Source organism: Centrocercus urophasianus, unplaced genomic scaffold, assembly GCF_019232065.1.
Source record: "Centrocercus urophasianus isolate 14NV4802_14NV808 unplaced genomic scaffold, USGS_Curo_1.0 seq_15, whole genome shotgun sequence".
NCBI classification, from domain to species: domain Eukaryota; kingdom Metazoa; phylum Chordata; class Aves; order Galliformes; family Phasianidae; genus Centrocercus; species Centrocercus urophasianus.
In genome coordinates this window covers 6357578-6385355 of record NW_024884697.1, presented here as the reverse complement: position 1 = coordinate 6385355, position 27778 = coordinate 6357578, and the positions used below count along the sequence as shown (strand labels likewise).

At 42.2% G+C, this 27778-nt stretch overlaps 2 protein-coding genes across 3 annotated transcripts in view; one reads left to right on the top strand and one right to left on the bottom strand.

Moving 5' to 3' along the window:
• The window catches only part of DMTF1 (cyclin D binding myb like transcription factor 1), a 27885-nt gene extending 6603 nt beyond the window's left edge, over positions 1–21282 (top strand). Inside the window, exons 5-17 of one of the 2 annotated variants that reach the window (XM_042815451.1) lie at positions 526–640; positions 3487–3563; positions 4768–4925; positions 5723–5755; positions 6972–7081; positions 8021–8249; positions 9933–10084; positions 11600–11815; positions 14358–14443; positions 15107–15265; positions 15914–16300; positions 18898–19045; positions 19862–21282. In XM_042815451.1, coding sequence (XP_042671385.1) covers positions 526–640; positions 3487–3563; positions 4768–4925; positions 5723–5755; positions 6972–7081; positions 8021–8249; positions 9933–10084; positions 11600–11815; positions 14358–14443; positions 15107–15265; positions 15914–16300; positions 18898–19045; positions 19862–19971 — 1980 coding nt within the window. In that variant the 3' untranslated portion in view covers positions 19972–21282. Of the gene's footprint in view, positions 1–525; positions 641–3468; positions 3564–4767; positions 4926–5722; positions 5756–6971; positions 7082–8020; positions 8250–9932; positions 10085–11599; positions 11816–14357; positions 14444–15106; positions 15266–15913; positions 16301–18897; positions 19046–19861 lie in introns of those variants that run through there. The other variant, XM_042815452.1, reaches the window with a different exon arrangement.
• On the bottom strand, positions 21178–27778 carry TMEM243 (transmembrane protein 243). Its single transcript, XM_042815453.1, has 4 exons — positions 27661–27778; positions 24686–24736; positions 23608–23712; positions 21178–21683 (listed from the first exon to the last, which is right to left on the bottom strand). Exons 1-4 carry the CDS (start codon positions 27736–27738, stop codon positions 21561–21563), a joined length of 357 nt encoding a protein of 118 aa, XP_042671387.1. The 5' UTR covers positions 27739–27778; the 3' UTR covers positions 21178–21560.

The following is a 27778-nucleotide window of genomic DNA, read 5'->3' as shown; positions in this document are numbered from 1 at the left end:
AGTAAACAGTGATAGATGTAAACCTGCATGGCTAATTATTTGCTCTGTGGTAATCGACACAGAAGTAAGACAAGATTATCTGTTATTTCTGCTGTTTTGTTGTTTTTTTTTTTAGTTATAAATTTAACTTTATAAAGAGTTAAGCAGGTGTGACACCAGTCCTATTGGTCATGCTCTGTTTTCTCTGTGAGTGTGCCATGTTTAAAAAGTCTATATTGGAGAACTTGGTTACAGTCCTCTTTCCACCAAAGCCCATGATACTCTTTCTATTCACTATAATTTAAACAGTATGAAGACTGCTGTATACTTAATTCCCACAGCATTTGTCCATTAAGATGCTAAATCTTACTTTACGTCTTTCAAGAAGTGAATTTACTTTTAGTGCTATATCTGGTACTTTCTGAGCATTCAACAGGGTAACTAGATGTGATGGTTTCCTTTTCCTTCAAGTTATGCCTCCGTGTTAGATGGGAAGTGATAGAAAGAATGGAAGATTTCATGCCATTTCATTCTTGTCTTTTCAAGATTCTTCAGAATGAACAGCTGGATGAAATCTCTCCAATGGGCAATGAAGAAGTGTCAGCTGTTAGTCAAGCCTGGTTCACAACCAAAGAGGATAAGGATTCCCTGACAAATAAAGGTAGGGCACTTAAATTCTCTGTAGGAATGTAAGCTGTTCAAATGCCCTTGAGAACATTTTGCAGGTTGCATAAAGTAATCTCTGGGTTTTTTAGTGTAGATACTTGAGAAGACCTGTTCTAAAACTGCAGAGAAATGTAATGCATTAAGTCTTCACCATCTCTCTTACACTTTGTATGCAAGAAAGCTGGGACTCCAGATACACTTGGAAGGGAAGAGAGGCTATCCTTGAAGTGATCAAAGTGCTTCTAGTGGCCGTGTAGAGAACTGCTGTGGGTAGTGTGTCTCAGCACAGATGGGGCATGTGGCTGTGTGTTGGGAGATGAGAAGCACCAGTCACAGGGTAGGTACTTGTGAAAAAATTAGTTTCTGAACTTGTGCACAGATTGATTCTGAAATAAACACTGCTACTCCTAAAACTACCAGCTGACAATATTCTTCCCTTTCCAAATGCATGTAGCAGTTCAGCAGTTGCTGAGCTTCAGAGGTTTGATATTGATTCTTTTTTTTTTGTTGCCTAAGCAACTTCTATCATGTCAGATGAATACACCTCTCCAAATTCCTCGGTCTTTCCACTGTTTGTCTTATCCTGACCTTACTGCTTTGCAGAAAAAAACCTCTCTTCTATCAGTTCAAAGCAAAATCCCTTATTGTTAATAAACTTGAGGGGAAGACAATGGTTTTCTCTCACAGAAGCAAACGGTCCCTTACACAGTGATTTCTACTCCAGAGCGTGCTGAGTCTGTGAAAAAATATGGATGAGGCATGAAAAGTCCTGGTGTTGGATATGGAAAATTAAGAGGAAGGGAGCCAAGCAGTGCTGTCCATGTCTGTTATACTCACTGTCGTGTTACTGCAAGTAATGTTACAAGCACGTTACTACGTTTCTGTGCTCTGGGATGAGAGAGAACAGAGATTACCATCTTTTCAATAGCTAATGGTGAATGAATGGAGAGTAGCACACTCTCAGCTCTGACTGAGGGAGCAAATACTGGTGATCTGGCAGAAAAATGGCTGCATGTGGCTTGGTGACCTTGTATTTGATGAGTATCTTGCAGAAAATGTCAGAAACTCTGTTTGGTCCTTTTTTTTGTAGCTTTCTCACAGCTACATCAACTGACATCACAAGTGGCATCTTACAGTTGTGGATGAATGAGGGCACTAAATGTAGTGATTTTAATTAAGAGAAATAGCATGGGGAAGACCTTTCCAACGAAATATTGTGAAACTATACTAGCTGAGACTCTTCTGAGGTCTCCATGAGATCAGCTGTGGAGGAATCTCACTGCTTACCTCCTCTTACACAAGCTGGAAGTTTGACATGTTGCTTCAGCTTATAACAGTCTCCGTTGTTAAGAATGCCCACAGGTCTTGGAGAAAAGAAAGCATGATAAGCTTGGCTCTAAATGTACAAACATGAAGTACAAAAATAGACTTCCTTTCCTAAAATAGTAGGGTGTTAAAGGTTATTCCATGTAAAGAAGTACTGTGTCCCTTCAGAGGTCAGTTCCGGTGCTTTGATAATGGCATGAATCACAGCTGGAGAAGTAAGTTCTGTAGCTTTGGAAGTGGAGTTCGAAATCGTCATGCACAGGCAAGAGTTTTCTCTCATGAGTTTGAACAGAATTAGTAAAAATGCCTGTACTTTGAATTTAAGTAAATAGTCTTTTGGTGTGTACTGCTTCTCAGCTCTGGTAATTAGCAAGCTGAGAAGGAAGTACCATGATTTCTCTGAGCAGAGATGGGCAGGTAGCCAGCACTCACCAGCATGTAAACTGGGTCACCAGCATACTCTTAATTAGAAGTGATCATTGCTATTAAGTATGTTATGAGGGGAAGAAGAAGAAGCTCTGCATAAATTCAAGGGAGGAATGTCTTAATGTTTTATTGAAACCAATCCTTGGAATTTTTTCTTTGAATAATGTGAATTGTTTTTACTTTCAGAGCTTAGCTGACTAAGGGCATAGACAGGAAGCATAACATCTATTTTTATTGATTTGCCACTTTTATTTGGAAAATAAAACACTCGACATGAGTCTTTCTTTTGTCTGTGGCCACTGGATTACTATTCCAATGGAAAAAAAAAAGAATGCCTCTCTGGAAGGCACTGGTGGATAGCACTGCTCGCGTGCTGGGGAGCAGTAGGGCATGTAAGAGAAGTCCACACTGCTGCCAGTTCCCAAAGTAATATTATGAGTTACATTTTAAGTTCCAGCTTTTGGAATCATCTGAGTGCATAGTAATTTCTGTCAATTTCAAGACAGAATCTTTCTAGTTTTTCACATTCCAGGTTTTCACGTGTCTACTTTTTTTTTGTTTTTGTTTTTCAAGTTGGGTATTAGAAAAAAATTCTTCTCAGAAGGAATGGTAATGCATTGGCACAGACTGCTCAGGGGGGTGGTGGAGTCACCATCCCTGGAGGTATTCAAGAAGGGTGGAGATGTGGCACAGAGGGATGTGGTTAGTGGGCATGGTGGGGGTGGGTTGATGGTTGCACTACATGGTCATAGTGGTCTTTTCCAACCTTAATGATCCTGTGATAGTTTTGTTTGAAGAGAGACCCTGAAAACATGAGCTGACAGCACATAAAGAAATCAGTGTTATTTTCAAAAAATAATGGTTTGGATGAGGCGTCTGACTTGCTTGATGTAAATATTTCTTGGCAGTTGACAAATCACTAAGTATCATTTATCAGTTCTGAAATAACATCTGTTTGAAACCAATTCTAGTTAAAATACCTAAAATTACTACTCCTTTTTCTTTCTTAATTCGTTTGCAGAAATGAGGGATGTGTTTTCTGATACATTGCTTTGCTGACTTTCACTTCAGTTTCATTTCTATTTTAAGGCCATAAGTGGAAGCAAGGGATGTGGTCCAAGGAAGAAATCGACATTTTGATGAGTAACATTGAACGTTACTTAAAGGTATGTGTTAAGAGTATGTCATCTGCCTGTTGGTGTAGCTATACTGCTACTAGAAATCAATTTCCTTCAGCACTTTACAGAACCTGCTCTACATGATTCCCATCAGTACATAGTAGAAACTGTCATTACCTATTTGAAATACATAAGGTAGTTGTACCCAACATTTAAGACTACAGAATGAACATTGCAAAGATAATTTTCCTTACTAAGTGTTAACTTCCAGACTTGATACCATGTCTTACCTGTTTTTACGATGCTAACAGGATATCTGTGTGCTTTCTTACCCTTAATATACCAGCATCATAATTCAGTATAGAAATAGGCATGCAGTTAACATGCCAACAGTGATAATTGCCAGTAAGTCACATTTGTGGTTGGCTTACAGCTGAGAATATTTGAGCTTACTTAGTGTGTGCAGCTACAAATCTGTAGGCTGGATATTACAGGTTCACTATCCTTTATTTGTGGATTAGAATATCTCTGAATTCAGTTTTCATTGGCATAGAAATCCTTGCTGCTGGTCCTAGCGACTTGCGCCTACCCACATCTGTATTAGAATTTCTGCCACTAAATCATTCATAGTGAGTAATACTTTTCTAAATCTAGATGAATGTTTTTAAGCCTCTTAGGTAACTGAGTTACTGCTAATTTGTCTGATTGATACCTTCCCATTTATCTTGCTTCTTATTTTTTGGAAATGTAGTACTCTGAATAAATAAACTGTTATGGGTTTTTTTGTTGAAGCTGAGATGAAGCAAAAGCTTTCCTTTTATACTTAATTCCATTGGGTTTTTTGTATTAAAATCTGCTTGCAATTACCATTAGAAGAAGAAGAGTAGGTTTTACATCAAGAATATCTAAAGTTAAGTAACAAGTTGTTAGAGAACTTTGACAGCTTTGCCTTGTATGACACCGAGCTAATTCTATTACGATGTTCAACTTTTGATAATAAAATATGTTGGGCAGGTTTTATGTGGAGGAAGGTTAGAGCTTCAGTTTCTGCCCAAGTTTCAGTGTTAAAAGCCAAATGTTCAAGATTTTTATTTAAAGCAGCTGATTTATAAATACTCAGTTAAAATCATGGGCTTCCTTATTTGGAATACCTAGAAAACTTCATAATGGTATGCGAAGCTTCAGTTCTTAAATGTTCTGCTTGAACTCTAGGAGTCTTCATCTAAGCTTTTTTTTAAATACTTTCCTCTAGGCCCGTGGAATAAAAGATGCCACTGAAATTATATTTGAAATGTCAAAAGATGAAAGAAAAGATTTCTACAGGACAATAGCTTGGGGTCTGAATCGGCCTCTCTTTGCTGTTTATAGAAGAGTTCTTCGCATGTATGATGACAGAAACCATGTTGGAAAGTATGAAAACCTCTAATGCTGCATGGTTTTATTGGTATGAGTAGAGTCATTTGTTTAATGTTTGACATGTTACGCATGACACAGAAGATACTAGCCAAACAGACCCAGCTCTTCCTGATCATAAGTGACCTCTGCTGAATTCTGCTTGAACAACCGTGATAATAGTTAAGTTGATGGTATCCACAACTTAAAAGGCAGACTGCAGAGGGGATTCTGATGCAATTAGAAGACTTTGACACAAGCATGGATCTGCTGAGGTATAGTTTCTTCCTAGAACTGTGACCTTGAGCTAATTGCTCTTAATCCGTCTGCCCTTAGTTTCCCTGTCTGTAAAGCAGTGGGTATGGGGCCATCTGGAAGTGCTGCTTAGGACGTGCGGTTTCAGTTTTTAAAGATGATTGGGAAGTAAAATATTATCCCAGTGGTGGTTTTTTTTAATTGGTTCCTGCCTTATGCTGGTTGTATACTGAGACCGAAAGGAAAGAAAGTAGTTGATTGCTTCAGAGATGAACAGAGATGCCGTTCTAATTGTGTTTTTTAAAGTGACTTCACTGAGAATGGAGATTTTCAGTGGCAAATGAGAGAAATTTTAGACCAGATTGCCTTAGAAATGCCCTGTCATGGTAAATGACAATTGTTCTTTGAGTTTTCTCCAGGCATTCTGTCACTGTTTCTTAGAGTTGAAATTCTTTAATCTTCATGGTAATTAAAATTTACTGTATGGTTAGTAAAACAAAAATATTTGTGTTGTATGCTTTCTGTTTAAAATGATGTCTTTTTGTTTACCTGTTTTCTAGGTATACACCTGAGGAAATTGAAAGGCTTAAAGAGTAAGTTATTAACAGGGTCATATTGAGTACCTTGAGTGGTTGTAACAGGTTGTTTTGTTGTATGAAATCACTTGTAGTCGCTTATGAAGTCAGGTGTAAATTTGAGTTCTTCACCTATCAGAAAGTTGTGGCTGCTAAATTAATCTGAAGAGAAATCAAATATATATATATATTGATTATCAGAAAGTTGTGGCTGCTAAATTAATCTGAAGAGAAATCAAATATATGTATATATTGATTATTTTTTAGTGTATATTCAGGACTTAAGTAATATGCAGCAAAGCCTGAAATAAGCCTTCTGCTGAAATGAGTCATGTTTCAGATTTTTACAAGCACAGTGAAGCTCAGTTGTGGTTGTGTTTGTGAAAAACAGCGATCCTTTTCTTCAGGAAACTCCTGCAAAGGTTGTTTGTGAAGAAATTCACTGGTCACGGGTAGGATTTCCCTATGAAGTATGAAAGAGACATAAATTGTCAATAAGGCTTTTTTGGTTTTGTCATGAACCCATTAGATGAAGAGAGAAGGGCAACAGGCTTAATCTCCTCTTAGAGCTTGAAGAAACCAGTTTGAAGAAACCATGCTGGGCTGAAGGAAGGCAGAGGGTTCATTACATTGTGTTGATAGATTTGTTTAGGTCAATTTAGCTGGTTTGTCACTCGCAAGATGCCTGTGGCTCCAGTGGTGTCTGGAACACTTATGGCTCAACATGTTAAGTAACCCTATATTGTGTGTGGCAGGAAAATAATAGTTAAAATTATGAGTATGATTTTGCAGTATTTTGCCTCATTTAACTTGTAGCTTGCCTGGATTTCGATTAGGCATTACTTAGATTTCTCAAGCAGTCTCTATACCACTTCAAAAAAAATCAGGGAACCTGTGTAGAAGGGATATTGCATGTTTGTCTAAATGTTCATACTGTGCTTATGCAATAATTATGCTTCACAACACACCTGAATGACAAATAGATAATAAGTTATAGATACTTCTTTTAAAAGCAGGTATCCTGAGGCTGAGCTGTACTGCTGAAAAGATTTCTAGTGATGTACAGAAAAATTATCAGTGATAACAGAAAATATATTAAAAATTCTGTACAGTAGTAACAAAGTGACTTCTCATTCTGTTTTTAAGTCTGCGAGGTGCACATTTTTCCTACTTTTGTAGACAGTTACTTTGGTCTCTAAACGGATATAGTGCTAATAGGCATGTTTCTCTTCAGACTGAGAATAAAGCACGGCAACGACTGGGCCACAATAGGAGCTGCACTGGGGAGAAGTGCTTCTTCTGTAAAAGATCGATGTAGATTGATGAAGGATACCTGCAACACAGGTGAGGTAAATGCCAGTCAGTGACACATTCCAGTTAGAGCTGTCCCGTCTCTGCCTCTGTCAGTAACTGGTTAGATACAAGGAAGAAATTCATTATGAGGGTGGTGAGATACCAGAAGGGGTTGCCCGTGGAAATTGCAGGTGCCCCATCTCTGGAAGGGTTCAGAGCCAGGTTGGATGGGGCTTTGGCAACCTGATCCTCTGGATGGCATTCCTGCTGGTGTTAGGAGGTTTGGTATTGGATTATCTTGGTTCCTTCCAACCCAAAGCATTCTGTGATCCTGTTTTCAGATGTGTGAGTCTGGGCTGAGTGAGTAAGGTGTGAAATCTGGGGACCTTTTTAGAATGCATTTAGTATAAGTTTCTCCTGTTTATCATCTTAAATATCAGTTCTGCAGTCAGTTATCCATCATGTTTATGCCACTAGAGCGTATTTTATTGAAGTGGATTAAAAATACTTTGCCTTGTATTGAGTGTTTATAGACATACACTTTATGTCTTTATGTCAATTAAGAGACAGGAGCACTTAAGGAGTAAAGTATTGTTTATTTTGTAATTTATATATTTAAACGGAAGAAAAAACTTCATCAGACCTCATGTAATTATTGTAAGCTAGAGTTTCACGTGTTGAATTTACTTCAACTCATATAAGTCATGTAGTTTGGACCACTTTGCTCTGATATTTTGGTAAGTTCTGTGTGGCTTCATTCATCCACAAGAAGAGAGGATACAACTTGACAATAGCATGGCAAAAATGAATGATGAACCCTAACCCTATTAGTTAAGAATGGATTATGCTGTAAATTGTTGGTAAATGAGAACAATCATACCTTCTTCACAAGTCCACACTTGGATCTGGAATACGATGTTAGGTGATGTCACAGATCAGAACAGAGGTCAGCTGTTGCTGGTTAAGCTGGAGGGCTTTTTTCTCTTTCAGGAAAGTGGACAGAAGAAGAAGAAAAGAGACTAGCAGAAGTAGTTCATGAGCTAACTAGCACAGAACCAGGTGACATTGTCACACAAGGTGTATCATGGGCTGCTGTAGCAGAACGGGTCGGAACACGCTCTGAAAAACAGTGCCGCTCTAAATGGCTCAACTATCTCAACTGGAAACAAAGTGGGGGGACTGAGTGGACCAAGGAAGATGAAATAAATCTGATCTTAAGGTTTGTTATTTTAGTTGCTTTTAAAGGTTCGGAATATGTGATGCTAGCAGGATTCCATTGGGGTCCCTTTTGCTGGTCTCTTAGAGTCTTAAAAATTTTAGAAGCTTCCAAAAGTCACTGCTGCATTTACAGTTCCCAGAGATTTATTATTGAACATATTTTTTGTTTTTTGTTTTTTTAGTGAATTTTAGTGCTCGTGAAAGGTGTCAGATTGAAAACCCTGGAGACTGAAGTCTTCTTTATTCCACAGAACAGGTACAGCACAGGCAGCGACCATGCAAGCTTCCCACACATTGCCCCACCAATGCGCTTTAACCCTTAACTGGAGGGTAGTTCAGTCTCCCTGCCCATTCAGTCCTTGGCCTCTCTGATGAGATGACCAACAAGGGTCAAGTGTGGTGGTGGTTTCTGTGATGTGGACATCTCGTCTACAAAGAACTAAACTGAGACTGCAAATTAATTTCATGTAGGCTGACAAACATTGATTGGATTTCAGCATTTTTGATGACTCCATTTGAACTGGCAACCTGGTAGTGAAAAGCTCAGTAACTTTGGAAATCTTTTGCTCTCTCCAGTCCTCCTCCCATTTCAAATGCCTTTAACTCAGGCTTTTTAGCCAGTGGATTTTTATGGGTTCATAATTGGGGGTGGGAATAAAAATCCTGGGCATATAAGGGAATCTAAAAATTATTTACAGAGCACTATTCACTGATTTCCTGAATCTGTTTGACCTGATCTCAAAATGAGTAACCTGATTCTGCATTTCAGTATGTGCTGGCTATAATTCCTAGTATTTATGCACAAATGGTATCTTTTTAACTCTGCAGTACAGTCATCCTTCAGGATTGGTTTTGGTACCTTTTTCCTTTTTTTTTTTTTTTTTTGTTTCTTTTAGCTATCAATATTCAATATCATTGCTTGATTTATGAGGAGAATTTAACTTTTACAAAAAATCCTTTCCCTTCTTGCTTTTCACCTCTCTTTCATGTGCTCCAGGTACAGATGAGCAGGAGGCACTTCAGAGATGTTAACAGTATTCAGACAGGTTCTGGTAGAATCCAGTGTTGTGCGTAACGTCTGCCAGAATTGTGTGGAGACTGCTCCTTTCCTGGAGAGCCTGATGGGATTAATTTATGAGGAACCATTTAATATTGTAGCTAATTTCATCTTTATCTACTTTGGCTAAGAAGCATTTGAGAGGAGGCAAAAAAAAAAAAAAAAAAATTAAGGATGGATGAGTGTTATTTAGGAGAAAACAGATGTAAATGTAACATGAAATTAATTAAGAGTTTAGAGTGAATCTCAGGAAATATTTCCCGCTATGGAGATGTGTTTGAGGAATGATCTTCCAAAGAATAAAAGACACAAATGCCATTGTTTGTAATGCCTAACAGTAATCTGAATGAAGCCCTAATGTGTATGTAATAAGGAGAATAATCCTGCATGGCAAGGAGATGGACTGGATCATCTAACAGGTCTAGTCCATTTTCTGTTGTTCATGATTTTGCTTGACCTCTGGCAGCGTGGAGCCTTGGAAGCGTATGTCGATACATGAGCTCTGGCAGACTATTCACTAGCATGCCATTTTGCCTCTGTTACATGTGACAAGACCAGAGATGTGCAACACCTCTTCTGGTCCGGAGGGTGGTTTCTAACAGGTGAATGTTTTCTGTATCCTGTCAGGATAGCGGAACTTGAAGTTTCTGATGAGAACGACATCAACTGGGATTTACTCGCTGAAGGATGGAGTAGTGTCCGCTCACCGCAGTGGCTTCGGAGTAAATGGTGGACCATCAAAAGGCAGATTGCAAACCACAAGGATGTTTCATTCCCTGGTAATGTACTAGTTGTGCACTTTCCTGAAAACTTCTTTCACAAGCATCAAAGGAATAAGGCTGGATTTTTTTGTCTACTTAAAGCGTTGCAGGCTGAAGAGCGCATTGCTTTTTAAGCTGGAAATTACCAGCTCCTTGCCATCTACTGGCTAAATTGCACCCACTTCCAGTCCCTTGAGTGTTTCTGTTGAAACAAGCCAAATAGTTGTATACAACTGTAGATTTTACCAAGTCCCTTATCTTTGTTTTAAGTGAGAGCACATAGATAAGCAGATCAGCTGGCAGGTCACAGCTGATGACAGTCTTTGGTATGTAGGGCAGCGGCCCTTTCACTTTCAGGAGGATATAGATTTGCAGCCTAGCAGTGTCACCTCAGATTAGTCTGTTGCGTTTGTTTTTTTAAAGGTAATCTGTGTTGGCTCTGTGTTGACTGCAGCGAAAGGCAAATCAGTTACTAGCTGTACAGTGAGAAAGGCTCATCAAGGTTGGTCTCAATGATCTCTGGAGGTCCCTTCCAACCCCCGCGATTCTGTGAAGAGTGGAAGAATTGGGATTATAAAGCTCTCTAAATGTCTCACTCATCACTTTCACTCTTGGTCAAAGAAACTAGAGCCAAAGCATGTCTCAGTTGCTGTGAACTTCCATTCAGTCCTTCTTTTCTGTTGCAGGGAGAAGAAAATGGTCAGAGAAACATAGAAATTAGTCATATTGTAATGAAAGGTGTAACAGTATGGGAGAATGCAGTTGAGAGGGTGTCCCTGTTACACTTAGTATGGTACAAAGCGTATGTTAGTAGATAGTTGTATCAAATAGTGGATAATATAAATACATGACTGAATCCACAAGATCTATTCCTATTTCCTAGATGAAAAATGCTTGTGCTGTCAAGAATGGGAGATGAGTAGCATTTCCCTCTGTTGCATGCTAGAAAAACAAAGACCACAGCTTTGTCACTTTGTTTTATGTCAACTGCAGAGGGACCAAAGTGGTAGTAAGGGAAGATAGGTGGGTGGTTTTATTGGAGTAATGGGCCACTTTGTATGCAGATTGTAGTGCAGCTGCTGAGAGATTAATTCTGACTCAAGATCCCTATTGCCAGTGACAGGTCTGTCAACTACATGAATAAATCCAATCCAATCTTTTGCAAGATTTGAGGTTTACTTCTTCACAGAAACATTGCCCAACTAGTGGTACAACATTTAATTGTAACTTGGCAAGGTACTGTGAAAGCTTTTGAAGAGGTCTAAAATATTATGAGCATTTCTTCCTTTTCCACACATGCTGAAATATCTAGGTTCCTTGAGAAATTCAGGCTCACCCCAGTAGGTAACTATAAATGAGTTGTATGTATGTGCTAACTTTCTAGTTTAAAATCTCTCTGAATTATTTAGGTTCCAACTTCAGAAGGATTTGGTTGTTTTGTTCTGGTTTTTTTTTCATCTTCGATAAATGTCACATGCAGCATTTCAAATGCCCTTCTTCAACATACTTGAGCATGAATATTCTTTCTTTCAGTGCTGATAAAGGGTCTTAAACAACTGCATGAGAACCAGAAAAACAATCCAGGGCATCAGCTTTCAGAGAACAAATCTGGAGGTGGATTACCAAACAGTAACTCCAGTTCAGGGGTTCAGCACGTGCAGATTCGAGTGGCTCGCTTGGAGGAGAATGCAGGGAACACACCAGGCCCTGTGACAGCTTTGCAGATCCCAGTCCAGATTACACATGTCTGTAAGTAGCTGTATTGCACGACTTGCTGTCCTCTAATGAAAGTAAAGCTTTCTTATGTTAAGAAGGTGAAAGAGGAGTTAATTCTGCTTTGGTCATGACATAATTTCAGATAAGAATTCCTGGGTTCCGTTTACCCATTTCTATCTTCGTTAGGCATATTTAGCTACAACTGTGACAATAGGAGCCAGACATGGCAATTGGAGTGCCTGCACACTTGGTCTCTCTCTGCATGGATAGAAGAGCGTGCTGTATAACATGTTAGTTGGAAAAGTCTCTTTTGAAAAGGCCTTTTGAGAGCATGCAGAAGCCTCTTAAGGAAAATGCAGTAGATATGTTTAATCTTCAAGTTTTTTCTGGTAACTCTTGTCCACAATATGGAATATAATCTACAAGATCTTTTGTGAAATACGTTACACTGCTGTGCCTAACTTCTGATAAGGGGCATTGAAACAAGAAGGTATGCAATAGTTTTTCCACTCCTGCTCCATTTTATGCAGTGATTTCTAGGCACAGGCAGCCTGGAAAGCGTTAGCTGCTGATTCACACTCATGAGTTCCGCTATGATCTTCTCTAACCATTTTCTTTAAATTGGTGCTTCCCATCCTCTTAAGGAAGAGCTTTACTCATTAGCAAAAGTTTATTACCAGCTCTACCCTGATGGTCATTCTTACTGTTTGCTTTTGTAGCTAATCGTATTAGGTAACTCCAGTTACTCCAATCCTGTGACCCCCTAAGCAGCCTGTCATCTCCATTGGCTACCTTCTTCAGTTTAGTTGGCTTACTGATGAAAATGTTAGTTAGTTAGGCTAAGAACTGGTTCTTCAGAGTGTGAGTAGTCAGGCCTTTGGTAAATAATTTTCTGTTTATAATTTCATTAGATTAATCTGTCTTAATCTACTTAAGTGCCATCTCCATTTTATTTAGTTTATTTGTTAGAATGCTATGCAGTACCATGCTTAGAATGTTTTACCTGTAGTAATACATCAGTAGTGTCGTAAGTTCTACCCATCTTGGTCAAAGCTACTGGTTTTTGATGAGGCAGCTGGTATTCTGTAACCCTTAAGTCTTCTCAGAGTTCTTTGGTGGTTATTTTGTGATGTCACTCACCTCTCTGTCTGCTTAACAAGCCTCTTTCCCATGCTAATCTGCTTTCTAGAAGAGTTTTGCTTGTGTAATCAAAGTGAATTTTTTGTCATGTCTTTTCTGTTTCTCTATGCCATGAGAGATGAACGTATTAGACAATTGCAGCTGCGTATGATAGCAGGCTCAGTGTTTCAAAGGGGTAATTCCTATAAGCAATTCGGACATAACTGGCTAGGTAACAGACAGGCCACATCTCACAGCTATCTGCTGCTGGGTGCCAGGAAATCTGCAGCAGGAAACCTTGGCGTGCCACTGCAGTAATAAAAATTTCAAACTCAGAGCTCCAGCAACCAAAATTAGTCTACTTTGAAAGCACAGACTCTGAGATGGTTAAGCTTTCAGTGCTTGTAGCATTGCTGTTGTCATATCTTTTGCCCTGTAAGTATGGAATTACTGTATAATCTCAGACAAAGTATTCATTTGTCTCCAGCTACCTGAAACTTCTGAGTTTTTCAAGAGTAAAGTTCTTAATTCTGGTTCTAAGCAGAGTTTTTGATACCTTTCAAAGTCTGGAGTACTATTTGTTTAGGCTGGTGATCCTTAAATGTCTGACACATAAACTGTATGTTTTGCTTTTCATAGCTACTGCTAGCACGAATTGAAGTAATTACTTAAATGCTTGTAGTCATAGAGTGATAGAATCATAAGGTAAGACATGATAAGAATGATAAGAGTGATGAGAATACTTAGTGTAGCTTTTCTACACTTCAGTCACAACACACAAAATACCTCGGGGAGTGTCTGATCTGTCATCAGTGGCTGACGTACTGTGGAGAGCAGAAAGAGTTAAAACCAAAAATGAAAATTAAAAAGTAATATAAAAATAAGCATCTCAATATTTCATCTGACAGTGGTTTTAAAAAACAATACTCAATTCCTAAGATATCATTACACCAGAACTTAAAAATTTCATACACATCTTAAGTACTTAGGTGATGTTTAAATAAATAGATGACAGAGGGCAGTGAAGCACTGGCACAGGTTGCCCAAGGAGGCTGTGGATGCCCCATCCCTGGAGGCATTGAAGGCCAGGCTGGATGTGGCTCTGGGCAGCCTGGTTTGGTGGTTGGTGACCCTGCACACAGCAGGGGTTGGAACTGGTTGATCATTGTGGTCCTTTTCAACCCAGGCCATTCTGTGATTCTATGATGTCAGGTGTATTGTGTTTACTTTTATCACTGTGCATACTTTCTTTTGCTCCTTTGGAGCTTTCTGTACATGATATAGCATCTTAAGTACCAATTAGAGAGCCTTGTCATTAGGATTACAGTCAGTTTTCTTTTCCATATTACTAGAATTAACAATTTTCTGCTGTGTAGCAATTACAGTGTGTAATGCACTCTGCAGCACTGAAACATTTTGGTTTACACACTTACCCTTTTTTTTCTTCCTTTTGCAGCTTCAACAGATTCCCCTGCTGCTACAGTTGACTCTGAGACAATAACACTGAACAGTGGAACACTGCAGACATTTGAGATTCTTCCAGTAAGTAGCAGAGAACTGGTGGTTAGGGTTTTTTTTTCTCTTCAGCACAGCTATTTCTGAGACTGGAACTGGCGTTTTCAGAAAAAGAAGTCTCAAATGGAAAGAGGAATTTAACAGATATAAAACTTCTGAAGGTTGTAAGCGAAGTGTATTTCCAGAGCTTTAATTTGTTAGGTCTATGGACACAATGTGAATTACAGTTACATGCTTTAAATCTATCTTAATGCTTTAATGCTATGAAGTTTTTCTTTATGCTGATGTCTTGTTGAAATCTGACATAACAGGCAGAGGAAGCTTCCAGCAAGTAGAGATTCTCTTAGTTCCATTGTGCTGTGATTTATAGCACTTTGTCTCATTTCAGTGTTGACAGTAAGTGGAATGTATTCACTTTCTACCTGCTGTTGTACCTCATAATACAGTCCTACGTGACTTAATATTTGTCTCTGTAGCCTAAGGCTGTAGATGAGATTGTTTTTACTTTCTTGACTACAGTAAAGCAGTTGGTGCAGCAGGGATTGGGGTTTGGTTTAGTTTTGAGTTGTTTTTTTTTTTCAGGGGGCATTACAGTTAGACTAGTTGATGTAAATAAGCATGCTTTGGGTTGCTGAGTGTGGCCCAGGAAGGTTGTGTGTTTGGGCATTAAATTTGTGTTGTCTCTTTTAGTCTTTCCATCTCCAGCCTACAGGAACACCAGGTACATACTTGCTACAGACAAGCTCAAGCCAAGGCCTTCCTTTAACACTGACAACTAGTCCTACCATGACCCTAACAGCTGCTGCTGCTCCAGCCTCCCCAGAACAGATCATAGTTCATGCCTTATCTGTACGTATTCTGAGCAATGAAATGACTGAAGTTTGGGCAGGGAGGGAAGTTTAACAGTGCAGGCATCTGTGTATTTGCATGTTAAATTTGTAAAGCAGTTCTTAAGACATAGCACTGTTACTTTACTTAACATACTAAAATGTGAGTGTATCTTTTTGTATTGTCTTTAAGTCTCTTTATGTTGCTTGAAAATTTGGCTTAGATAAGTTCTTACTGTGGCTGAACATGATGTCTCCATCTAGTGGTTTGTCCCAGCAGAACTACAGTTTCCTGATGTTTCATTTATTCTAACAAGCAAATACTCATGTTCACAAAACTTTCAGCAGGAGTTCTGGTCTTTATTAGAGGGAGAGAAAGAGAAGAGACTGAAAATTGAATAACAAATGCAATGTAAAAGTCAGGAAAAGAAAAAAATCTCTAATCTTTTAAAAGTCTGGGGCAATCCTCACCTGAACAATTGCTTTTGTTTCGTAATATGTGTGTACTTTACACAGTTAGCACAAGGTCAGCATGTGATCTGTGTTGATGCGTTGCGTATGTAGACCTCAGTTACATTAGTAATGCTGCTTTTCTGTTTGCTGAAAGATGTGAAGATACCTGAGAGGTTTTTGTGTCTCCTTTTCTATTTTTCCCCAAATATCCTTACAGCCAGAGCACTTGTTGAATACAAGTGACAACGTCACAGTGCAGTGCCACACACCGAGTGTCATCATCCGCACCGTCGCTGCTGAAGATATCTCCTCCTCTGTCACTCAGGCAGAACTTACTGTTGATTCAGACATCCAGGCAGCTGACCTGACAGATCCACCTGATAGCCTGGAAGCAAACAGCTTCCCTGATGATATCCATCAGTCTAAGCTGAGTGATGAAGAGCATTCAGCGTATAATGAAGATGATGCCTCAAAATTCAGCAGCAGGAATAGTAGTGAACTGATGGATGGAGTTATGGTAAGAACTGAAGAGGAGATTTCAGGTGCCAGTCTGAAGCAGGAAGAGGATTCTCACTCTGATTTACCCAGCACATACGTCACTGAGGTAATCAAGTGGATAATACCTGATTTTTTTTCCCTGCTTCTATATTGAGAATGATTTCCTTGCATCTTTGACCTTTATGCTAGTCTATTCATATCAGTATGTCAGTGATTTAGTGCATATTATAATTCTGAGGGCTTTATTTTTAAATCCTCTATCATTAATATGTTATGAATGTGAAAGTGGTATGGTTTAATTTGGAACTTGGGCTTAAATTTGACTTGAATACTTCCCTAGCTGTGGAGTTGCTTCACCACTCAGGGTACTTTAGAGTGGTGACTGTAGAAGGTAGTGGCATGGAACAGCTGTCTTCATTACCATTTGATGCTGTTTAAACCAGGCTGTGAAATTTTGATGCGTGTATTTTACAGGTAGGTAGACTGCTGAGCAAAGGAGATGAGAGAGAGTACTCAGCTTTTGCTCTATGAATTTAATAGTGTATTTCTGTGTGCACCACTTAGCTTGGTTTCCATTTTTGAGGACTTCCTTTAAACAGTGTACTCCAGTTAAGTATCTGTTATGTAGGAATGAGAAGCATTTAAACCATCTAGATCTGTTGCTTCCATCTCATTCAGCTCAGATGCCTCAGATGTAAAAACAAATGTATCCAAATTATTTCAGGCATTTGGAGTGTTTATATAGAATTCTTCCATCTCTCACTGAACCTATCACAGAGACTAAGGGAAGGAGAGTGGACATATGAAAAAGAGAGTGATACTTAGTGGGTAGAAAATAAGTCTTTAGAAGCTGAATTAGGTAAGACAGTGACAAGCAATGGGTTAGACTCAAATACTGCCTCCTGTTCTCCAAAACAGAAAGCTTTACAGTTGCTGTAATTCTGCTTTATATCCCTGTTGAAAAATCCATTGTTAGTATATCTGGACTTTGTTAGACTTTGGCTTTGCAAAACTGAATAGGCATTGCATATCCGTTGTGCTCGCACTAAGAGGAGGATCCTTGTATTTGTCAAAGGTCTGCTATTACATCCAAAGGTGGAGATTATTCTTCTGTGTTCTTCTTTCTTGTCTCATGGTAGAAACAGTTGTGAAATTTGTTCTTCTTTATAATTCTTACTTGCTTTATCCTTCTAATTAAATTCAAGTTTGCGTGTGCATAAGTTCCGGGAAACAGAGACTGTCTGTGGGTTTCTAAATGAAATGTTACTCTACAAAGACAGATCTAAATTCTGCTTACTTTAAGCCAGTGTTATTCTTCTGCACTTGTGAGCATTGTGCTGTTGCTGTATGGGCAGTGGGAAGTACTCAGTTGTGCTGCGGAGAGTTGTTATTTCTGGCTGGGAAAGGTGCCCATTTGTCACAGTGGCATTTTCAGGTTTTTTTCACACCTCCTTTTCTCAGTTTTAAGCTTTGCCACATCATGCTTTTCATGGGTGGGTTTTTATCTGTGTTCTCTGCAGAAATTGACTTTTGCAGCTCCGGCACACGGTGCCTTGCATGAATGGGTGCACATCTGGAGTGAGCTTAAATCACTGAGCTGCAGCACAGGTAGTCAGCTCATCCAGCAGCACCACACAAAGGGTGCTGCACAGTGCAAGGACTGCACAAGATGCTGCCTGTGCAAAAACACTGTGGAAACTATATAAGGAAACAGGTTTCGTATAACAAACATGGAGATTTTCTTGAGCAGAAAAGTTATCTCTACAAACATTTCCTGTACCTTCTGAAAACAGGGATAAATCCCTGTATTTTCATTCTGCCAGCTACATTTGCTGTCGTTCTGCATCAGTAATTCCTGAAGGCAGAATGAACCTTACGCACGTTGCACACACAAACTGGGATTCAAATGTCTGGTTACTCTGTCAGTATTAAGTAGGATGTCTTCCAGTGCATGTGCAGAATCAGGAGTCCACCGGAGTGTGCTGTGACACCAAGTAAGCCAAGTGTGTTATTTCCTGTCAGTGCCAGCACTACCAGGAAAGAGGCAGCAACAGCAGCTGTGGGACTAGAAGAAAGTAGGGATATTGACAGCTTGCACCTGGAAGGAATGAGTGTGTTGCCAATTATTTTGATATAATGTGGTTCAACCAAAAAAGTTCTGAGCCACCCTTCAGTCAGCGACTTATAGGACAAGGCACAACATTTAAAGTTGGTCTTCTGAGCTGTGTGTGCATTGGTTAAGACTTGTCACAGAAGCAGGAGTTACGAGACGAAGTTATTAAGCTCAGGTAAACCTGTCACATCTGTGGAGTTGGGACGTGCTATAAAGGTATTGCTTCAGTCTCTCAGAACATCTAGGGAGCAAGTAGAGGAATGGATTAATTATTCCTGTTAATAGACAGAATTTGTTACTTACACGAGAAGGTTTTATCACTACTGTGCAGTCTCTCATTTCCTCTCCCCATGTCCTCGATGCTGTTCACAGGGTAGAATTCTCTTATCTCATTTTGAATGCCTATCCTAGGACGAAATGTACCCTGCGAATGCTGAAGTAAGTAGCTCAGATGTTGACATTTCAACTGACAGAGATAAAATTCATTTGGGGAGTCTGTTGCTTCTTCTGGAGTATGGCAGGCCAAAGCAAGTTGTTCTGTTTTGCTATCCAGAATAATACCCCCCATCCTTTCCTTCTGTGTTTTTCAGGACCTGGGTTCTCCAACAATAGAAGAACAAGTTGATCAGCCTACAATAGATGATGAGACTGTGCTTATTGTTCCTTCTTCCCATGGTTTTATACAGACATCAGATGATATAGACAGTGAATCAGTGTTGCCCTTGACAACTCTAACAGGTATGACAGTCCCTTTGTAGGATTCACTACATCAGAATAGCACTTTTGAGTTCCTCAAAACAGTGCTTCGTAGATCCAGATCCTTACTTTCTCTAGAGTTGTTTTCCTTATCATTGCTATGAAACTTTAACCAATTTGATTAGCTCACTTACATCAGTATAAGTGGAAGAAAGTCTCACTTAACCTCATGGGAAAAGCAGTAGAACTGCAGGTGCTTCCTGACTTGCTGAGCTGTTCCCGTTGTCCTTGAGCCTTGAATTAGTACACGTAGGCTAATGAGTAACTGTTTATTGCACATTTCTTCATGCCTGCTGATAGAATTATATTGGTTTCCCATTTGAGAGAACACTGGAGACATCTGAAATGCAATTTGCCACTTGTTACCTCTCATAGTGAGAGGCTGGGCTCTTCGGGATGTTTGCACAGTGCTCACCTGGAAGGGCTTGGTAGCTTATGCCACACTTTCCAGTGCCAGGAGTAATCTCATACTTGGAAACAGCATAGGAATATTCTCCCAGTGCTGCAGCTAACAAATAATCCTTTCTGGAGGAAGGATCTCCTTGCATAGCCATCTTAGGGTCAGCCTTAGGCCTGGTGCATTAACACCTGGGGAGTCCCAACCTGGGTCGCACTAGTTGCGTCTGTATTAGTCACAGCTTCACTTGGAACTAGAAATTGAGAACTAGTTGCATTGGAGTTAACATTGCCTAAAATTGTTCCAAAGCTCAGAGTGCATTTTCTGTGTCGTGTTTAACATTTTGTTATAATGGAACACTAAATAATGGGTGAGTTCTAATTTACTGCGTCTCTTGGCAGATCCTATCCTACAGCATCATGGAGATGGGTCCCACATTATTGGCTCATCACTGGGCAGTCCTGACTCAGAAGATTCGAAAGACGTTGAAGATCTAGTGAGCTGTCACTGAGAGAAGCAGTAATCATGTCCATTTTGTATTGACTGTGTTTGCATTGTGAAATTAGTTACAACCCTGTGCCACGTTTCCAAAGAAAGCAGTCAGTCCATGTCTTTAAAAAGAAACTTACAGTTTGAAATGACGGCGGTGCACTTTCTCTGCTCAGGCCATTTACCTCATTTGTGAAGGGTTACAGAGCAGCCAATAGAAGCCTGATGTACTACGACCCAACCAGGGTGTTCCAGTGTTTCCCTGTTGGCAGTGCTCACTGCCAGGAGCCACGTGGTCAGTTCTGATCTGACTTGTGTTGAACTGCACATCTCAAAAACTGGACAGAAGGCAGCGATTGCGGACCGTAGCCTCTTAGTGCCACAGCAAGAAATAGTTTGCACATGTTTCATGAAGAAGGGGTGATGATTTCTGCACTTACTGACTCTTGCAATATGTGGAGCAAGACTGTTACATTTCAGGAAGAAATGTGTTCCATCAAAGACTTCAGGGAGCATGGGTAGCATCACAAAGAAATGGTCTGTCTTCCCATCTCATCATTACTGTGTCTACAGCATAGGACTTCAGACAGGTGCTTATGGGATTTGTCGGGTCTGCTTGTTCCTGAGCATCCGTTGCTGGCAACGGATAGAACTCAGATCATTTGTGGAAAATCTTTTTTGTTTTTCTTCTTCATCACTACATTAAGCTGAATAAAAAGGGAAGGCCTATGAGAAAGGGAAGCTACTGGTACCCGCCAGCCTCTCCCTGAACTGTTTTGAAGGTTGTTGTGAGTATGCTGGAACATTTGGTCTCGCTGTTTACATGACAGTACCAGCCACCTCTAGAGGTGATTTATGCAGCAAGGGAGTATATGGGAGGTTGGTGTGGAGGTGGCAAAGTCGTGGAGAAATAGCTCTGTGAGAACTTGGGCACAGAGCCCTGAGGCAAAGGAAGCCAATTAATTCCTACGCTCAAGGGTTGCAACAGACACTAGGCTGAGCAGCAGCCTGTTAGCTAGGGACTGAGAGTAAAAGCTATAGAGACTAAAGACTCGTGTATAAATTATTTTATTTATTTCTGTAATTAGCTCTTCATAATCAAGAGTGGGTCTTTTTCAGTCTGTGTTTTTGTTAACGTGAAAAATAAGTTGTAGTTTCAAATGGTTGCCTAGGGAACAGAAGTAATTGTATATTCAGTTTAAACAAAATAAAGAGTATTTGTCTTATGTAACTGTAAGATGCCATTTATTTATATTGCTACAGATCCTTGCAATGCTGCAGTTTATTTGTACAGTAATAAAAAATGCATTTTTTTTTTTCCAAAAATGAAAAAGCTTGTGCCATTCAGAAACATCAGTACAACTGGAATGTTCATTAAGTGCAACAGTAGCTCTTCAAAAAAAAGCAGGATGTCACATCTTATGGCAATAATTCTCCCCAACAAGAGGGACATTACATATACATTTACATGAAAATCATGTACTGATTTGTCCTTGCACAATCCACTTCTTTCAGGCTAACTGTACTCGTTTGTATGTCTCAGGCAGAGCCGAGAGCTGAGCTGAAAGCAGTCTGACACAGCAGCGTCATCGCTGGAATTCCCAATGCCTGTCATTTACCCACTTCATGGAAGTACAGGTTGGCACATATACATAACATGACAATAGAGAATAATACATAGTAAATTAGGTTCCTGAATTTAGGTTCCAGGTCTCCCTGTCGATACCAGTAGATCTAGAAGAAAGAATGAGTTTAGATTAGCTAAAATGTCGTATTTCTTCCTAGGAAACTCTGCAGAAACTGAACTGGCATCTTGTAGAATTGGGTAGGTTTTGTTTTTTGTTTTTTTTTCTTAAACAACCTAGCTTTATCCAACCAGAGAAAACTAAACACTGAGTCCAGCGAATTCTCTTAATAGTTAAGATGCAGCATTTTTCTTTTCCTTGAATACTTATGGAATATGCAAACAAGAATTTGGCAAGGTGGTGTCCTCCGAAATAAGGCTGTCAGTGAAACCGAGGTATCAGGTTGGCCATGAACTCTTGGAAGGAGTCCAGAAGGAGGGCCACTGAGATGATCAGAGGGCTGGAGCACCTCTCCTATGAGGAAAGGTTGGGGGAACTGGGTTTGTTTAGCTTGGAGAAGAGAAGGCTCCAGGGAGACCTCATTGTGGCCTTCCAGTACTTGAAGGGAGCACATAAACAGGAGGGGGAACGGCTGATTACAAGTGTGGACAGTGATAGAACAAGGCAGAATGCTCTTAAACTGAGACAGGGGAGGTTTAGGTTAGATATTAGGAGGAAGTTTTGCACACAGAGAGTGGTGAAGCACTGGAACAGGTTGCCCAAGGAGGCTGTGGATGCCCCATCCCTGCAGGCATTCAAGGCCAGGCTGGATGTGGCTCTGGGCAGCTTGGTCTGCTGGTTGGTGACCCTGCACATAGCAGGGGATTGAAACCAGATGATCATTGTGGTCCTTTTCAGCCCAGGCCATTCTATGATTCTATGAAGACATGGGTTTTCTTCTCACATTTCTTGAAGAGATTTTGTTTTCACAGAATCATAAAATCGTGTGAGTTGGAAAGGATGCTTAAACGTCATCTAGCCCAACCCCCCTAGAAAGTACAGGAACACCTACAGCTAGATCAGGTGTTCATAGCCCCATCCAGCCTGACCCTGGATATCTCCTTGGATGGATTCTCCACCACCTCTGTAGCTAACTGTTCTAGTGCTTCAATGCCCTTCCTGTGAAAAACTTTCTCCTTACATCCAGTCTTTTTCCTTATATCCAGCCTCTTCTCGCTTGAGAGTGGTTGGTTGGTTGGTTTTTAGGCACTCCCACCTGTCTACAGCCAAGTCAGCAAAGACAAATGGAAGGTTACGTCCAACACAATTTGTTTTGGAGTGACAACCAGCCACAGACCGAAGCATTTCAATGTCCTTCCCTTCTTTTCCCTACAGTGGTATTACAGAAAATCTTGTGAATTACATGAGGATTTTTCTGCTGAATGACTCACAGGGAGGGTCCTCCCAAAACTAGAAGCTGTTTTCAAGACCACAGAAATACAGACGGTCATCTGGGGCTGAGCAACACTGAATCGAGGAATAGCAGAATCCATGTTGCTGCAGTGTAAGATTGCTGACTATGCAATGCCACAACTCACAAAAACAGCTGCCACCAAAGTTTCACAACAGTAATTACAGATCATGCCTGCGCCCTTCCTCAAGCAGCTGCTAATTAGCAGGAGTGCACTTGTTCTGCAAACCGAAAATAAAACTGGCAGTAAGCTGACTGCAAAAGGATAAATGGTCTTCAAGCTACCAAAAACGAGGCTGACTGAAATGGTGTTTTTGACATACACAGATCCAAGTTTAAGGGGAAAGGTGACCTGTCCATGCCTGTCCCCATTCTGCTCCTCTTCCCTTTGTAGGAGGAGGAACTGGGCAGTGTGGAAAGTTAACTGGAAACACATCTGGGTTGTGCAGTGTGACCTAAAGCTGACCTTGGAAAAGGTGCATTAGCAAGGCTTCCTGTGAGACAATGAGATCCCACCAGTCTGTCAAGAGTGTAAGAAAGTAAAAGGCACCACATAAACAAGCTTTTACTCATGTTCCACCCAGAGACACATGAAAGCATACAGAGCAGATGAGGTACTTACAAGTATGCCAGCAGAAATGCAACACAAGAAGATGCAGATAGCAAAAAATATATTCACAGGTTTTGGAGGTAGTTGTGGGAAGACAAAAGCACTGATCAGAGTGACCTGTAAGGAGGAAAACACAGATGAAAAAGTTTGATCTCTCCAACCTCCATCTCTGTGAAGATGCAAGGTTCTCCACATTGGCTGAGCACCACAGCTGCCTGTCAGTTTCTCATCAACCCTTGTAAACCCAGAGACCATCAGCCTCCCCATGGTGAGATGTCAACTCCAAGGAAGCCAGCGGGCACAGCAGTGCACACAGACCATGTGTGGAAGCCAACCTTCCCATCACAGAATCACAGAATCACAGGGTTGGAAGGGACCTCAAGGATCACGAATCTCCAACCTCCCTGCCACATGCAGGGCCACCAACCTCCCCATTTAACACCAGACCAGGCTGCCCAGGGCCCCATCCAACCTGGCCTTGAACACCTCCAGGGACGGGGCATCCACAGCCTTTCTGGGCAGCCTGTTCCAGCACCTCACCACTCTCTCTGTAAAGAATTTCCCCCTGACATCCAACCTAAATCTCTCCTCCCTCAACTTAAAACCATTTCCCCTTGTCCTGCAAGCCATCCTAATAGCTTCTCCCCAGCCCATCCCTGTCTCCTCTCATACACTACAGAACCAACACTCCAATTGTGGTGGTGGTTGGTTTGTCTTGAAAGTGTGGGGAAGGCACAGCTTGAGACCTTGTGACTTCTTTGAAAAAACATGTATGTATCTGTACATGGAGGATGTAAAGAGAAGACGACCAATCTCCTGGATTAAGCCCTCCATACGTTGGCATGGCACGGACATAAGCTCCGTCCTCATCAGCTGCGGCTGCTTCAGTACAATCAGCCCTATAATGTCACGCTGGCTAAAGTTCAGAACGCTGTGTAGCAACCAGGCCACAGGCATCTAAGGGACACTTTCACTCAAAAACTCCAGGATGGGTTTCCTGGGGGCATTACCAGCACTGGCAGAAGGGAGGCATCACGTTTTCACCTGATCACCTACAGGAGACATGCAGAACGGGACGTGGGGTACTTACTACAAGCAGCAGGAACGTCAGGCTGCCAACAACTAGATTGATGATCCTGTCCTAAAGAGGAGAGAGGAGAATTATGCACACACCAAATGCACATAAACCAGACACAGAGCACTGAATCAGTGAGCATTCCTGTTATCAAAAAAATGTGCTTTAACCTCAGTGCCTGAGAGTGACAGCATGATCATAGAATTGTTTAAGTTGGGAGGGACCCTTAAAGCCCATCTAGTTCAACCCCCTGCACTGAACAGGGACATCCACAGCTAGATCAGGTTGCTCTGAGCTCCATCCAGCCTGACCTTGAGTGTCTCAGGTTGGAGAGGGGGAACAGAACCTGCGTTCAGGCACCAGCAGCACAACACTCTGCCACATGGCACCAGTCCCTGTGGGTCAGGGTTTCCTGTGAGTGCTGAAATTTTCCAAGCAGGCCACTGGTGGAACAAGGTATTTCAGGTTACAGAGATTAGAGGCACTGATCCTGAAATCCCAGGCTTGGCAGAGCACTGACAGGCTGTGTTCCCTGCGGCCACTTCAGCTCCAGGCAGCTTAGCACAGCAAAAAGGTTAAAAATACACAAGCAGAGGCCGAGACGGCTAAAGGGGATTGGAGATGATGGAGCCTTTCACCTCTGGGCCACGTCCCAGAGCACAGACTGGGACAGTGATGGGCCGTTTCCAACAAGCAGCACCATGCGCTGCCCTGGGAAGACTTTGCTCCAGGATCTGCATCACTTTATTATTAGACTTGCACATCCAAGCCATGAGACTGCAAGACTGCATGTACCAGCACAGCCTGAACATGGGGACTCATTTATGAGGGGATCCCCCATCCCTGGAGGTGCTCAAGGTCAGGCTGGATGGGCCCTGGTCAGCCTGAGCAGGTGGTAGGCAAACAACCCATGGCAGGAGTTGGAGCTGGGTGGGGTTTAAGGTCCCTTCCAACCCAAGCCGTTCTATGATTCTGTGACCCGCAGGCATGATGGAAGAGCCATTTTCACATCTCACATCAACAGCTCCAGAAGGCCAGCAGTACTCCCAGCATGACTGCAGCCTACCGCAGCCGTAGAGGACACCTTATCCTGTAGCCAGGTGACACTGCACGGAACTGCAGGCACTGTGACCCTATACACTACAGGAACCAAGCTCAGCTCCTCCAGCCACATGCCTGCTGTGCCCTCACCATCTCCTCATTACCACCCTGTGCTGCTCAGCCTCCTTACTGCTTTCTTCTCCCACCCGCAGCAATTAGTGCCCACTCAGCTATACTGAAACGCTCCCACCACAAAGCAACATGAGCAGCTTCCACTTTTAACTTCATCCTCCAGAAATCCCACACGTGTGATGCTTTGCCTATTGTCACATAGCCTCTCCTGCCTTCATTCTGCACTGCTTGCTACCCAGCGCTGCAGCCATAGTAACGGCAGCAGAATCTCCATCTCCCCATACTGATAACCTCCATATGGCTGCACCTCGGGGCTGCCCCTGACATCCAGAAGCCCTTTCTGCAGACCTCCGTGGTCCCTGATGCTCCACCAGCTCAGCTCTGAGCCCACCAAAGCGCAGCAGCTCCACATTTATAGAACATCTCAGGTTGGAAAGTGTGCCATAAGGATCATGAAGCCCAACTCCCAGCTCCTCAGGGCCACCCACCCAAAATCCAAATCCTATGCCTGAGAGCGTTGGCCAAACACTCCTTGAACTCTGAGCTCAGGCTGCCCTGGCTAGGCTTTTTCCATGCCCACCGCCCTTTGGTGCAGACCCTTTCCTAACATCCCCTGCCCCTCCTTTCCGCAGTTCCATGCCGTTCCCTCAGGTTCCATCACTGCCAAGGCCTCCCTGCCCTGTCCCATTCCCCGTCTCTACAGCACATCCAGGCACCCACCGCCCACCCAGAAATCCCCACCAGCCCCATTCATGCCCTGGTGCTCCTCCAAACCCGCTCCCATCTTGAGACACAGTCAGCTCTCACTCGGACCCCTCTGGCATTTGTTCCTAAGCAACCCTGGGAATTCCCAAGGCACCATTCAGCACCAGCACAGAGATCCTTTGTCCGGCGCTGCCACGGATACGTGGACCTCTGCCTGTCCCATGCCGCAGGTTTCCAAAAACCAAACACAGCAGACGGGCAGGGGGGAGATGTGCAGGGTGTTGGATCCACAGTGCAGCACACGAACTCAAATGAACGCCCGGTGGTTCTTATTGACTGCTCCCCACCACACACAGAGCAGCAACAGGAGACAGATGGGAAGTCTGGGACCAAAGGCCCGCCCAGGGATGGAGAGTTGTGTCCCATCTCTGGAGATGCTCAAGGCCAAGCTGGATGGAGCAGCCAGCGCACGGCAGGGCTTGGAGCTGGGTGGGCTGAGGTCCCTTCCAACCCCAGCTGTTCCTTGGCTCTATGATTCTATGATGAATTAGGGGGTTGCCTATTTGGAAGAAGCCCTGCCCAGTCAGTCCTACTGCACTGTGTCCCAGTGCTGCCAGGCTGTGCCCACTGTTAACAAGGATCGCAGAATCATAGAATCTTAGAGTCGGAAGGGACCTCTGAAGGCCATCCAGTCCAACTGCCCTGCAGTGAACAGGGAGAGGTGGAAGTTTGGGCTGTGGGGGGGAGCCCGGAGTCTCCTCTTCAAGTGGGAGCAGCCCTGCTTTGGGGTCCATCCACACATCAGTTTCTGGGTCGGGGTTTTGCTGTGTGAGCAGCGCATTTTCGTTGGCAGGGACACTGGTTTTGCCATTCTGCAAATTCAAAGGGTGTTGTTTTTTTTTTTCTCACAATCCGGCAGTGTCTTTCTGTTTTTCTTCCTTTTGCGGGCAGCTTCGCCGTCATTTCTTTGCTTTCTGCTGCCGTCCCGGGGCTGCCGGGGGGAAGATACTCCCCCTTAGTTGGGGCCGTTTGTCTCTGCGGGACGTCATTATCGAGGTACTCCTCCAGCAAAGCCCATCCGCGTCCCCCCCCCCCTCGGCCGCAGCCCTTACCCTGGTCGAGGTCTCCCCGAACAGAGGGCGGTTGTCCGGCCCTCCCGTGCCGTAACTCCGGGCGGCGAAGCCCTCCATAGCGGGGGGGCGCTGGGGCAGCTCGGGGGGGGCGCGCCCT

Coding starts and splice junctions, on each gene's coding strand:
- TMEM243 (XM_042815453.1), bottom strand. CDS start 27,738: ATGGAGGGCTTCGCCGCCCGGAGTTACGGCACGGGAGGGCCGGACAAC. Junction 24,737..27,660: donor TCGGGGAGACCTCGACCAGG/GTAAGGGCTGCG, acceptor TCTCCTCTTTAG/GACAGGATCATCAATCTAGT. Junction 21,684..23,607: donor GCATTTCTGCTGGCATACTT/GTAAGTACCTCA, acceptor TCTTTCTTCTAG/ATCTACTGGTATCGACAGGG.